The 15,372-nt window shown below is 41.8% G+C and overlaps 1 protein-coding gene across 1 annotated transcript in view; it reads left to right on the forward strand.

Annotated features, from left to right (window-relative positions):
• LOC113406133 (magnesium transporter NIPA1) overlaps positions 1-10,051 on the forward strand; it is a 20,997-nt gene extending 10,946 nt beyond the window's left edge. The window contains exons 3-5 of the mRNA XM_026649005.1: positions 4,075-4,165; positions 7,187-7,347; positions 9,382-10,051. Of these exons, the coding sequence (XP_026504790.1) occupies positions 4,075-4,165; positions 7,187-7,347; positions 9,382-9,893 (764 nt within the window). The 3' untranslated portion in view covers positions 9,894-10,051. The remainder of the gene's footprint in view (positions 1-4,074; positions 4,166-7,186; positions 7,348-9,381) is intronic.
• Positions 10,052-15,372: the final 5,321 nt, after the last annotated feature.

Below are 15,372 nucleotides of genomic sequence, written 5' to 3' on the forward strand. Positions count from 1 at the left end.
CAGGGAGAGTGGGGCCACGACCGGGCTCGCCGCCCTCCCCCCGGCCCTCTGGCCGCCCTCCCCCCGCGCCCGCCCCCCGGGCGCCGGGGGGAGAGCGGCGAGCCCGGGCTGGGGCTCGCCGCCCTCTAGCCGCCCTGCCCCCTGTGCTCTGGCCGCCGGGGGGAGAGCGGAGCTCCCACCGCGGCTCGCCGCCCTCCTCCCAGGGCTCCGGTCGCCCTCCTCCCCGGCGCCCTCCCCCCGGCCGCTGGGGGGAGAGCGGAGCCCCCGCCGGAGCTCGCCGCCCTCCCCCCGGGGCTCCGGCTGCCTGGGGCGGCAAAAAAGCCAGAGCCGGCCCTGGCCTCCCACAAGGTTTATTTAAATAACTTGGTTCCCTGATACAAAAGAGTGAATTCACTTGCAAGTGACAGTGTTAAATAAGAGCCGCTATTTCAGTGCAAACATCTAGACCCAGAAAAACACCACCTGTGGGTTTTTTGGTGGTGGAACCCACAGGATTACTGCAGACTTCAAAGAAGAAGAGCTCAAATACTACTGAGATGGATACATATAAATAGAAGAATGGATAGTTCTGCAGTGCAAGGCTCTTAACAGCAGGCAAGTGGTAACAGCTATAAAAAGATGCCATTGAGTGTGCTCAATAAATGGCACCCTGCCACTGAGAGATTTCCAAGAAAACGTGGTTTTCCAAGATAACGCTGAAAGTGTTGCACACATTTCCCAGTGTTTGCAATGTGAACGTTACAGAGTGCTTTGCCCAGCAAAAGAAACTTTATTAAAAATAGCCTTGATGAGACCTCTGTATGTGGTCTGCCAGAAGATAGTCAACCATTTTAAACATGATGCTGCTGTTTCCAAAGTAAGAAGCAGACTACAAGCAGATTGGCTGTAGTGGGACATAGGGCTTGTCTTCACTTTGGGGGTATGTCAACCTACGTTATGCTATTCCAGCTATGTGAATAACATAGTTGGAGTTGACATAGCTTAGGTCGACTTACTGCAGTGTCTTCACTGCGCTGCGTCTACGGGAGATGCTCTCCAGTTGGCTTACCTTACTCTTCTTGGAGAAGTGGAGTACCGGGGTCAACCGGAGATGACTCTGCCGTTGATTAGTTGGTCTTCACTAGACCTGCTAAATCGACCCCTGCTGCATTGATTGCAGCACCGTAGTGAAGACCAGCACTCAGTCACAAAGTGCCGCTCCTTGAATCATATGTAGAAAACTAACGGACTCATCATTTTCTGCTCAGAGGAAGCAAAGGCGTTGGCTCAGGCATACTGAAACATGGCTAAGATTATTATTGACTTTCTTGAGCTGTTTGAGGAGTTAATTCAACTTAGATTATAAATTCTTTGGGGCAGAGACCATCTCTTTGTTCTGTATTTGTACAGTGATTAACAGTGGTTTCCGGCTCCATGACTAGGGCTCCTAGGAGCCACTACAATACAAATAATGAAGAATAATAACTTGAGTAGAACTTCAGAGATACTTATGTATTTGTCTTTGTACAGCTACTAGGGCTCTGACAATCCACCTCAACCATGAAGTCAGGGGATCTGAGCCATGAAAAAGCAAATTTTAATATGAGCAACTGAGCAGTGGGGAGTCCAAGGGAGGATATGGTGTACCCAGCATACTCTCTCTTCAGTTCAAGGTCTTTCCCTTCAACTCTGAATATCTCCAAGCCAGAGCTGCCATATGTGCTTGCTGGAAAAACATGCACACAAACGAGAGAGCTCAATAAAGAGCAGAGCTTAGAGGGACTCTAATCCAGTCCGACTCCTAGGTAAAGACAACATGCAAAAGATCACGACTGACTCTTGGGCTTTACAGATGTGGCTGACTGACTGCTGGCTACCTCACTAGATTCAGTATTACGTGCACAGGTAACACCAGTGAATTGAGTCAGCATAATGCCACCTTACTCCATAGCTTGTAAATTTGTTTTCTTTCCTCAGTGTTCCTTATGAGGTTCCTCAGCTTTACTGAGCTGTGAACTTATTTGATGAATGAATTAATGTTTGTATAGTGCTTTGTAGATGTAAAGCATTAGTTAAGTATAAAGAAGTAGTATAATGATGATGGTATTTGACAGTAGAGTGCAGAAAGGCTTGGTTTCTTGAAATGATTTGATTTTAAGTGCTAGTAATGGCCACAACTTGAAATTCCAGTTTAGTCTAGTATATTGTACTGCACATTCAGTCTCAACGTTTTTGTTTATTATTATTGATAATAACTAATATGAAAGCTGTCTTATGGTAAGCTGGGCTGGCATTTCTAAAACTAGTCAATATTTTTATAATGCAGCTTTTTAATGACATTTTCAATATATGAAATATTAAGCACAGTTATTTTATGTAGTGATGTGGAGTTCCATTTTTTAGTACAAGACTGTGAGGGGCAGATTCTCAGCTAGTGTAAATGGTCATAGCTCCATGGTGCGTTACGCTGGTTGAGGATCTGCCCCCTGAATATTGTATAGTGCACAGATTGTAACGTGTCCTGTTAGCTGTGTTTTAATTTAGTATCCAACAGCTTTTAACAAAGTATTTAATATTTGAATATTCCTCTCTCCCCGTACCCACTCAGTGGTTTCCTCACGTCCCTCGGCGAGACCGGTGCTGTTGTGGGGCACTACAGCCAGCTATATGGGATTACAAATATCTCATGCTTTAGAACAGGGGTGGGCAAACTACAGCCCGCGGGCTGAATCGGGTGCCTCAGGGCTTTGAATCCGGCCCACGGCGCTGCCGGCACCACGTCCCTGCAGCCCTCAGGTGGGGGGGCAGAGGGCTCTGTCCGTTGCCTCCAGGCACCGCCCCCCGCAGCTCCCATTGGCCGGGAACGGGGAACCACAGCCAATGGGAACTTCGGGGGAGGTACCTGGAGGTGCGGCAAGGGCCGCACACGCGGAGCCCTCTGCCCCCCCTCCCCCAGGGGCCGCAGCACTTCCTGGAGCGGCGCGGGGCCGGGGACAGGGCAGGCGTGCAGGGAGCCTGCACTGGCCACGGTGCATGCCGCTGCCACCCTGGAGCTGTTTGAGGTAAGTGGTGCTGGGCCGGAACCCGAACCCCTCCTGCACCCTGCACCCCGCCCCCCAACTCCCTGCCCTGAGCCCCCTGCCTGCACCTCACACCCCTCCTGCACTCCAACTCCTTGCCCTGAGGCCCCTTGTGTACCCCGCACCCCTCCTGCACCCCAACCCATTGCCCTGAGCCCCTCATACACCCCGCACCGCTCCTGCACCTCAACCCTCTGCCCTGAGCCCCCTGCTGCATCCTGCACCCCTCCTCTGCCCCAGTCCCTTGACCTGAGCCCCTTCCTGCACACCGCACGCCCTCCCATACCCTGCACTCCCTTACGCACTCCAACCCCCTGCCCCAGCCCTGCATACAATTTCCCCACCCAGATGTGGCCCTCGGCCCAAAAAGTTTCCCCACCCCTGCTCTAGAATCTAGATCAGGGGTCGTCAACCTTCAGCACGTGACCCATCAGGATAATCTTCTGGCAGATGCAGATGTTCTGGTCACCACTTCCCGCAGCTCCCATTGACCGGGAACAGTGAACCGCGGCCACTGGGAGCTGTGGGCAACCGTGCCTGCGGACGGTCAAAGTAAACAAAATGTCTCGCGGCCCGCCAGCGGATTACCCTGATGGGCCGTGTGCCGAAGGTTGCCGACCCCTGATATAGAACATGGGATGCCTAAATTCAGACCTCCCTACATCAGGAAATTTGAGTGCAACCCATGACAGGGTTTCAAATTCTCAGTCTCTTGACTCTCTTCCCTACTTAATTATGAAAAATTATTGAAGAGAACATTAATAAGCAGAATTATTGACGATGCTCTCTTGTTGCCTTCTCTTTTGCAAACAGCCTTTATTTAAAAATATTTTAAAAAAATCAGACAGCTGGAAAATTTAGTTTTTGTATAACTGAAAAGTTATGGGCAGAACTAAACAGTTCAGTAATGTTCATCTTCCAGTCAGGTCAGTAGTTATGAGCCAGCATTGAGTAGCTTTTCATTATTCCTATTTACTAAGGGATTTAAAAAACTCTTTTGTGGTTCTCTTAACAGTGGCACTTGGTCAAATTGGGAATTTCTTGGCCTACACTGCAGTTCCAACTGTGTTAGTGACTCCTCTAGGAGCTCTTGGCGTTCCATTTGGGTAAGAATTGTATTTATTTATTTATATGCTGCATTACTTGCTAGCAAAATGTAGATTCTAAATAAAATCAGTGACCATTGGTGTTCCATCAGGAAAACATAATGCTTGTGGACATTATTTTCCCCTCTCACATTTTAATGAAGTGTAATAAACGTAGCTGACAGATTCTTTGCCCAGAAAGATGAATAGTGTTTAAATGTCAGCTGTTATCAACAAGTTAAACAGATTACCAAAATTGCACCACATGTTTGTGGTGGTAAATGGTCTGTTTTCAGAATGGAGAGAAGTAAATATTGGTGTCCCCCAGGGGTCTGTACTGGGCCAAGTCCCATTCAACATATTCATAAATGATCTAGAAAAAGGGCTAAACCGTGAAATTTGCAGATGATGTAAAACTATTCAAGATAGTTAAGTCCCAGGCAGATTGCGAAGAGCTACAAAAGGATCTCTCAAAACTGGGTGACTGGGCAACAAAATGGCAGATGAAATTCTATGTTGATAAATGCAAAGTAATGCATGTTGGAAAACATAATCCCAACTATACATATAAAATGATGGGGTCTAAATTAGCTGTTACCACTCAAGAAAGAGATCTTGGAGTCGTGGATAGTTCTCTGAAAACATCAACTCAATATGCAGTGGCAGTCAAAAAAGTGAACAGAATGTTGGGAATCATTAAGAAAGGGATAGATAATAAGACAGAAAATATCATGTTGCCTCTATATAAATCCATGCTACACCCACATCTTGAAAACTGCATGCAGATTTGGTCGCCCCATCTCAAAAAAGTTATATTGGACTTGGAAAAGGTTCAAAAAAGGGCAACAAAAATGATTAGGGTATAGAATGGCTGCCATATGAGGAGAGATTAATAAGACTGGGACTTTTCAGCTTGGAAAAGAGATGACTAAGGGGAGATATGATTGAGGTCTATAAAATCATGACTCCTGTGGAGAAAGTAAATAAGGAAGTGTTATTTATTCCTTTTCATAACAAGAACAAATGAAATTAATAGGCAGTAGGTTTAAAACAAACAAAAGGAAGTATTTTTTCACACAATGCACAATCAACCTGTGGAACTCTTTGCCAGAGGATGTTGTGAACACCAAGACTATAACAGGTTCAAAAAAGAACTAGATAAATTGATGGAGGATAGGTCCATCAATGGCTATTAGCCAGGATGGGCAGGGATGGTGTCCCTAGCCTCTATTTGCCAGAAGCTGGGGATGGATCACTTGATTACCTGTTCTGTTCATTCCCTGTGGGGCATCTGGCATTGGCCACTGTTGGAAGACAGGATACTGGGCTAGATGGACCTTTGGTCTGATCCGGTATGGCCGTTCTTATGTTTCTACACGCTTAATCTCTTATCATTCATAGATCCCTTTCCTTTTTGCTGCTGCTTGGATTTCCTCCATTTTTGTTTTTTATTTCATATTCTTTCTCTCCTTTACTTCCCCCACTTCAAATACACATTGCATTGCATCCTATTGAATTTGGTCCAATTTTTCCAAACAAAGAGATTTTTCCCTTGCCACACCTGCCATTAGCATCAGTGTGAGGGGTGTGTGTGTGAAGAGAAAGATTCATAAAAATAATGTAATACGCAGCTAAATATTTTGAGAGTATCCAGCTTGTAACTGTTAAACTACCATAAAAGAATAATAGTATTTAAAAATAAACAAAACTGTGCACTCCCTGGAGTTTTTTCCATCAGGTGGTGGTAATTGGTGTATTATGCAAAAGGCTGTGTGTTTGTCACAGAAGTCACGGATTCCGTGACTTTCCGGGACCTCTGTGACTTCTGTTGCAGCTGGCTCGGGAGCAGTCACACCGGCTGCTGCTGGGGCCGTCTCGGGCCCTGCCGCCCCCCAGCATCAGAAGTTTGAATGGGGGTGGGGACTCAGGGCTGGGGATTGGGATCTGGGGCGGTGCTTACCTGGGGAAGGGGGGGGCTCCCCGGAAAGGTGACAGGAACTCCCCTCCCTCAGCTCCTAGCTTCACATGATGCCTCTGCCCACAGGCACCGCCCTCGCAGCTCCTATTGGCTGCAGTTCCCAGCCAATGTGAGCTGCAGAACCGGGCCTTGGGGCAGAGCAGAGGCAGCATGTGGAGCTAGGAGCTGGAGGTTGCCACTTCCCAGGAGCCAGGTAGGGAAGCTGCCCCTCCCCCGAGCACCCATGGCACGCAACACCCCTCCCCCCAACCATCCAAGCCATGCACACCTCTCCCCCCCGCAGTACCCGCAGCTACACCTCAGGGCTGCACGCGTCTCTTCCCCACCACCCAGCACCCACGGCAGCACCCCCCTTGGGCCGCGCACATCCTGTCCCCCCGAGGACCCGCGGTGTTCCTTGGGCTGCCCCACTCAGCCCTGCCTGCGCCCAAGTTTTAGTCATTTAGTCAGAGGTATATAGTAAAAGTCATGGATAGGTCACAGGCCGTGAATTTTTGTTTACTGCCCCTGACCTGTCCATGACTTTTACTAAAAATACCTGTGACTAAAACCTAGCCTTAATTATGCATCTGAACTGCATTGATTATCTACTTTAGGCTGCAAAATGTTTGGGGTTGGTGTCATGTCTTCCTTTGCCTTGAACAGTACTGATCACACAGAGTTAAACAAGCAGTGTATTTTGTATGTTTGAGCCATTTACTTGTTTGAATCCAGCCTGTAGTTTTAGTGACCAAAAATCATTGCTACCTCTTTCCTGCTTGTGGCCCATGTGAAATGGATTGGTAATCTCCCACCAGATTGCAGTGGATAGGTGTCTGCCTCACAGTTGGCCTGGCCCCCTTGTGCTCTCAGCTAAGAGGTCGAGAGATCAATGAACATAAAGACTGAATTTATTTTCTACCTTCCTCCCCTGTCTTGGGACAGGGCTGAAGCGTATAAATGGGCTACATGAAGACTATTTTTGGAATAAACAAAGGGATGGCAAGTAATACCCTAGCTGAGAGATATGTATTAAGAGAATGAATAATTTAGATTAATTTTAATTTTCTTCCACTTTGTGAAAGGTCCATTTTAGCTTCTTACTTACTGAAAGAAAAACTCAACATTCTCGGCAAGTTGGGATGTCTGCTGAGCTGTGCTGGGTCTGTTGTTCTCATAATCCATTCCCCAAAATCTGAGAGTGTAACAACTCAGGCTGAACTTGAAGAGAAGCTTACAAATCCAGGTACTTCATTCTCTTTCAAAATTATGATAGCATTGTCCAGGAACACTTATTTGAAGGGAACAGTTGCTTCCCCAAAGCAGCAACATTAGTGGTATTAAGGCTTCTGCATTCCTAGGCAAATACGGTATAAAGGAGACAAACCATCATGGTTTCTATACATGAAAACCATCTCTTCAGTGTACTAGAATTCCCTGAGTGTGCCAACAACATAGTGTATAAAGGAGAAATTATAGATATGATTTTTTTTGAAAAGGGCCTAAGTGAATTAGGAGCCTAACTCCCTTTGACTTAGGCACTTCTGAAAATGGACCTTTTGACAGCATCTGTCATGAGGCTATTTATTTAAAAAAACCTAAATAGTCATGGATTAAGTGGTAAACTGTCCTGAGTTAGAAACTGGCCAGCAGACAAATTCGAAGGCTCTGATCCTGGGTTGTCTGTGCTTGTAGTTTCCTGCTTCTAGTGCTGTCCAGGAGCCAGCCAGTTACTGGCATAAGTTAGTCTGCTTTAATGTATTCAACTACCTCTGGCCACAAAGGGCCATTCTATAAACTGGAGCTCAATGGGGTATAGAGTATCAGGGGGTAGCCATGTTAGTCTGTATCTACAAAAACAAAAAGGAGTCTGGTGGCACCTTAAAGACTAACAGATTTATTTGGGCATAAGCTTTCATGGGTAAAAACCTCACTTGTTCGGATGCATAGAGACATGCTGGTTATGCATGGGGTATAGAGACATGCTGGTTATGCCCCCCTGTACCAAGGGGTTGAGAACACAGGGAGCGGTGTAGTAGTTTCTGCACCACCTAAGGATTCTCCAATGCGGGTGGAATCCTCTATTAGCTGGTTAAACTGATGTTGCAGTTGCTTTGAGTCACCAAGGAGGTGCAGAGTAGCCATAACAAGGGCTAGGATCTGATCTAAAGAAGAAATAAAGGCTCAGTTTTCAAGATTGCAACTTCGCAAAAGTGGGTTTTTTTTTAGTGCTTTGAAATAATTCTCCATTTCAGTTTTTCCTTACAATGTAAATCATTGCATTTTTGCATGGTAAGTCAAGAACTGCAAATAAATTATTTTCTTTTTTTAAGTGAAGAAACCAACTTGGCTGTGAGTTGGACTTGTAACCTGTTTTCTATAATGATGAAGAGGTGTTTTATGTAGTTTCCTCTTGAGGAAAGAATCAAAACTGTAATTTCAGGAGCTCACTTTAAGGGGTTCTAAACAAAAATTGAATCTTTGTGGGTAAAATCCTTGCACTTCTTGTTGCCAAATAGCTTTAAGACCGAATAGGATCTATTTTGATCGTGCACATATACATTACTTATGTATCAAGTAGATGTTTGCTTTTGCACACTGAAGGCATATATGAATGTGCCAATAAAACACGTTGTGAAGTTCCTTTTCTTTCCTGCTAATCACTGGACTGACTTGCTTGTGAACCCTTCCTTACCTGCTAGTTGTTTGGCATATTCTCTGTGCTTCATGGATGCTAAACTGAGAACTATTTAACATTTTCAGTTTCACTGAAATTCAAATCTAAAGTGTACCTAAAATTGTTAGTAAAGGAAGTATTTTTGTGCCTTTAATAGTCCAACCAGACCAAAATTAACTATTGAAGTGTGTCCTATTCATCCCATTGACTTTCATGGGACTTAAGTATGTGCTTAGGTACTTTGCAGAATTCAGGTCAGAGTTATGAATGTGGTTATATCACAACCATTCTTCATAGGGGACTTTAATAGGAATATAATGTCAGCTTTAAAAAAAAAAACTTTAAATCCAGTTAGTGTGAAACAGTTGGTATTCATACATTATTATTTGGTTTACACAAAGAGCTGTACATTGATTTAACCAATTTCAAAGGCTTTTGTTCTTTAGTTGATAGGAGATCCTAAGCTTTGTGTACATATCCTTATACGTTACCATGTTTAGGGGTTCATGACTGAGCCCTTAAATATCTCTAATAAATTACCTGGGGCAAAAGTTTCTACCTTGCCGTTAACAAGCCATTAACTTGTTTTCTTTGTTTTTTCAGTGTTTGTGGGCTACCTCTGCATAGTACTTCTCATGCTTCTCCTGCTTATCTTCTGGATAGCGCCAGCTCATGGACCCACTAATATTATGGTTTACATCAGTATTTGCTCACTGTTGGGCAGTTTCACTGTGCCCAGCACAAAAGGCATTGGGCTGGCTGCTCAAGATATCTTTCACAATAATCCATCAAGTCAAAGAGCCTTGTACCTCTGTTTGGTTCTTCTGGCAGTGTTAGGATGTAGCATCATCATTCAGTTCAAGTATATCAATAAGGCACTGGAATGTTTTGACTCATCTGTGTTTGGTGCCATCTACTATGTCGTGTTCACCACTTTAGTCCTGCTGGCCTCAGCCATCCTTTTTAGGGAGTGGAGTAATGTGGGAGTGGTAGATTTCTTGGGGATGGCTTGTGGATTCATCACTGTATCTATTGGAATTGTTCTTATACAAGTCTTCAAGGAGTTCAACTTCAATATTGGGGATTTGAATAAACCTAATGTGAAGACAGATTAAAATCATATTTGAGGGGAACTGGATGGCTCAGGGAATGATACAGAGCCTTCCATTTCTAGGTCACTGATTCCATCATGATTGAGATTGGCAGACGTTACCCTCTGAGAGAGTGGTAGCTTGTGTGAAATGAATTGGTGGCCTACATCCAGTTTTAATGGACAGTTATCCACATACCCAAAATCACCATAATAAGTTGACATTAATTGGTATAATTGCTGACTGTCTCAGCAGGAAGGCTAAGGAATGAATCAGCATAGAGACTGATGTATCTCCTTGCCCCTAAAAAGCTGATCGATCCAGAAAAGGTTTGATGACATTCTGGCAGGCCAGTGTAGTAAATCTTTACATTAGACTGCCTGTGATGTACTCGTTCTGTGGACAGAGAACATCAGTTTCCAATGCACTCAGTCTGGCACCTTTCATGAATGGTGTATGCCCTAAAAAAAATTGTAAGCAAATGGAACAATTCTATTAATTTCCTTAAAACAGCAATGTGTTCACTGTCCAGGCTGTCAATTGTGAAACAAATTTTGATTTGAATTGTGGACTACAGGTTTGTCCTTTGTACAGTAACTGCCTCTGTAATTTGGACAGACACAGGTGAATGCACTGGGGGGTTCTAAATTAAGTCATTGGTATAGCGGAGTGCATCTAACCCTTAAAATCTTCCACTACTTACTTATCAACTGAAACTAGCTCACAGATCCAGCTGGAACTAGCATCCAGATTACAGGTATACCTTTTATTCATAACTCTTTTAAGTGCATTAAGACATACAGCATTCATCCAAGAGCTTTTCACGGTTAATGGATAGGAAGAGCATGAAGGATGTGGAAGTGATGCACAGTCTTCCTGTACATGGTGGGTTATCCAGTGCCTTTGTAATCTAAAAATATCACTTAATTTGAATGTTTGTTTCTGAGAGCTTGTAACAGGTTAGAATAATCCAGTTTTGTTGTCTGTAATATTTGGCTGTACTCAAATTATAAGCATGTAAAGCAGACAGAAAGGTAAGAATATTTTTGGAAAGGTTACAAGCCTGAAGTCAATGCTGAGATGTTTTGGTGGCTTCTGTGAACATCTATAATCATAATGAGAAGTAACTGATAAGAGGTCTACTTACAGCAATCCAGTATATGTAGAATCCAGTTATACAACAGAATATAGGAAATTATTTAATAAAGTAGCTAATTGACAAAATTGTTCTTCAGAACAGGATAATGAGTAAATGGACTTATATGTCACTAGATTGCCGATTATGAAATCAGGCTGTGAACTGGCACTGTTATGAGCAAAAAGTTTGTGAGAAGCACAGGTGTGAGATTTCTTGATTAATTTAGAAGAAGGATGGGTAAGATTATGGCCTTTAGAAAGGTGGAGTTGAGTAATCCAGTACACACGCATTCAGATCCAGTATTTCACAGCTGTGTTGTAGTTCAGCAGCAGTATTTTAAAGGCTTGTGCAAGTGGCTCAAGCCATGGTACAAATGATTCTGAACTGATTGGTTTAGATTACCTGGATTACAGTATATTAATGTATCAAACAATAGGAGAAATTACTGATATTCACTAATATTTAGAAGGGTGTATTGATCTTGTCTTTGGAGTGAAAATAATTTTCATGGAACAATGTAATCAGTGATCATTATAAACATAATGTCATTGGAAGAGTGTACCAAAGGCTTGAAAATATGTGAGAGAAATTCTTTTGTTTTAAGTTTGGAGATAAAAGTAGATTTGCATAGCATATGACTATAGAACACTTGGCAGTCCAGAGTGTCTCATGAGACAAAATGCGGGGTCACCAGACACCATTTGAGAAGGTTACAAATGTCAGTCTATAACAAGAGGTCAAGAACAGTATCACGTAGTTAAGTTTGTGGGCTAGCAGTAGGTAATGCAAACCTTGGTTATTTAGAGGTGTTGCTAACTCTCAATAATTGGTGTTTTGTTTTAAAACCCCAGCTCACTGGAGTCATGTGACTACTTGAGACTCTTGGTTTTTTGATTTAAAAGAAAAGTAAGTTGCTAGCCCTCATAGTTACAGAGAAAATCATGAAAATGCAACCTCAGGGAACACTAAAGGCTCAAAAACCTGAAGGCAAATAAAAAGAACCTCAAGTGTATTATTTTTAAGCCAGTGTCATGTTTTTTGGAGGCCTGACATGATTTTTGAACATACAGGATTGACAACTAGGGTGACCAGTCAGGACAGTCCTAATTTTTGGGTCTTTCTTATATAGGCGCCTATTACCCCCACCCCGTCCCGATTTTTCACATTTGCTGTCTGGTCACTCTATTGACAACACGGGGGTTATCAAATCAAAGTATTTTATTTGATATATGGAGGAAAGGACAGAGAATTTTACATCCAAAAATCTCAGCTGTTATGATTTAGACTTGAGAAATGATGGAAAGATATCTTATGATATTAGGCCAGGAAAAGGGAAAAAAGAACTAGCAAACAGGAAATTTGTGTGCATTTTAAAAACACTTTTATATGGGGTTATGTCACTTTTTCTAGGCAGGATTTTTCTAGATGAGAGAATCAGGTGTTGAATTTTAAATAAGATTTGGCTGAGTTCTCCTCTTTTTTACATTGTATAGATTGGAAGAAGATATCTTGGTTACTCTAAAGGGTGACTTTGTAAATGGTAGTAGTTCCCTTTTCTGTTTGAAAACTGGATCCTAAATAAATAAAAATAGACAAGTAGACTTGTAATTCACTTCTTAAAATGACAGCTGTTCTCTGAAGTAGTCAAGCCATCTTTTTAAAGTATACATTCAGGGTTTAAGGGTTGCACATTGGTTTGATATACTAGCCATTAATCTCTGCAAACTCATCCAAATTCTTTCTCAGTTCAAAGTGAACATGACTGTCATATCTCATCCTAGTCCTTATTTGGCCAAGTATGTTTGCTTATTTAAGTTTTTATTGATTAAAAAGTGCCTATCCTCGTATGCTAGGTGCTTATGCAAATTTTAAAATTATAGAATCCCAAACCAACAAGATTACCCTGTCCCAAAGCAACCTCTTTCCACATCTCAAAACCAAGTTGTGATAAGCAGTCTCTACGCAGGGGAAGACTGAAATAGCAGATGTATTCTTTGGTCTTCCTATCATCCTTGGAGCTTATAAACTTCTGCAGGAATTCTCCTCTTCTCTCCAGCTCCTCCTCATCCATGTTCTGAACTTCTTGAAATGGAGATGCCAAAAGCCAGCACATACGGAGAAAAGCTTTTCAAGTGGCCTTGCACGTCATGTATACCTACAGCCTTTTACATCATGAATGATAAATAATGAAAAAAATTATTTTTGTTACTCTTTGTTCAGCAAATAGCGGTGTTCTTTTTATTTCCTGTCTCTAACTGGATCTGGTTCAATTCTAACTTTAAAAGTGTATTGACATTGTGTGTATTGTCACTGTTGATGGGAATCTTTCTCCCCTTCCTCTTATCCCAGACCTCTTACCTTTTCTAGGTCTTTTCATGTTGCTTCTCTGGTTTAAAAAAAATTGCACTGTTGACGTGAACTGTCAACTCTTCTCTCTTCCTCCCACAAGGCAAGGGAGCACCTTTGAATAATACTTCTGAGTTCCATCGTCTCAGGGAGAAAATAATTGTCTCCTGAGCTTTGGTCTTCCGCCCACTGGGCCCACCCTTTTCACATTGCTTCATAAATTATTTATATCGATTAGCCAAAAGCCAGATTACTTAAATTCTGATTCCAAAGCAGAAATGACAGAAGCTATACATAAAAAGTGTTGTAAAGTGGACTGATTATATTGATGGGATGCATTAAAATATATTTATTCCCACGGTGAAAGGAGTTTCTCAGTTTCTGTGGCTTCTGTTAAATTTATCAGACATATTTACGTATACAATGCTCTTAATCTGTTGAAGATAAATTTTGAGAACTATTAGCCATTCAAAGTATGGAGGATTGACATGTGTAGGCACCACTATCTTTAGTAGGTGTTACCCACATAAATCCCCCAAACATCCAACAAAAGAATAGAACCATTTTTGATACAACCAAAAAATGTTTTTTCTTAAATCCTAAATATCCGTGTATAAAAAGCAAAATGTCTAAAGAAGATAGCTGTTGTACTAATTATCCAGGATACTGTATGTGTAAATAAAGCCTATTCATTAGTCACCTGAAACTAATATGAATAAGAATGTCATATACACTCTGACAAGTGATGCTTCCTAATAATAATTTTGGTTTATACTGACTGTATATGTATTTTTCTGAAGTAACTAGCACTGACAGTGAAAGCACTGGATTTTGTTAAAATAATGGAAGCTGTAAGCGTTACTTTTCCTTTTTATTTTAAAATAAGAGGCTTTTTTATTACAAGAAAGATTTAAAGAAAATAAATACAGGGACCTCAAACTGCAATGCACTGAAAGTTGAAATGTACCACTCGCTTTCTTACTTAAACATAGGACATTGTAATACTTTCTATACTGTCCTTAGAGAGTGTAATCTACAGAACTGCTGAAGTTTATTATTGAAACAAATTTATATCTAATTATACTTAACTTCCTGCCTTCAAGGAGATTAGTCTTTGTAATTAACTCTTTGGGGCCAGGGAATATGGGGTTTAAGTGCTACAGAACATGTTAGTGCATGTAGCATTTGCACTAATAATGTTAGGAGCTCCAGAACTCTTAGTGCCAACGTATTTCATGCAGCAGTGTTGAAACTGAAAGATTGCAAAGGGTGAAAATTAGGAAATGGAAAGTCCAGAATACTTTTCAAAGTTGGGGGAAATGTTTTTAAAGAATTACAAGTTTTTATTTTTTCCGTTCAGATGGTTTGCACTTTGCAGGGGAAAAAATGTTATATAGAAGGGATAATCTTGAGCTATTTTTTAAATGAGGGAACTTTTTTTTTTTTTTTCTTTGTGTGTGTTTAAATTAATTTTAATGGAATGTGGAAAATATGGATGGGAACAAATATACAGTGTCAGAGGTTTGGTTACTTAAATACTACTGCAATATAGTTACTACAGGTGAAATGAAAATGGACTATTTTAGCTTCCGAATAATATGTATATAGATTTGTTAATGGCTTACAAGTTTAGCTTACTATCTTTGCTTTTTAAAAATAGATATAGGCATGTTGTATTTGCCTTGTGTAAATTATAAAAGGCTATTTATTAAGGTTTCTGATAACTAACCTATTAATCTGTAACATTTTAAAATAAATGACTTATTTCTAGCTCAATGCTTGTTTGTGACTTTTTCCTGCTCTGCTTTTTATCATAAAGAAAAACTCTGTGTTTCACGCAGGCTTAGCCACCACAGGACTTAATCCTGATGCATGAACCAAAATTATTTTGTTTGCTCATCCACAAAACTTGGAGTCCTGCCTTGAATAGTGGTAGATGTTCTGTTCCCATGTACATATATAGAAGAAGAGTCATGCGAATGATGACTGAATTAAGCACACAGTGACAACAAGGGGTCA

This window comes from Terrapene carolina, unplaced genomic scaffold (genome assembly GCF_002925995.2).
Source record: "Terrapene carolina triunguis isolate 2854851 unplaced genomic scaffold, T_m_triunguis-2.0 Scaffold23, whole genome shotgun sequence".
Classification (NCBI taxonomy): Eukaryota; Metazoa; Chordata; order Testudines; family Emydidae; genus Terrapene; species Terrapene triunguis.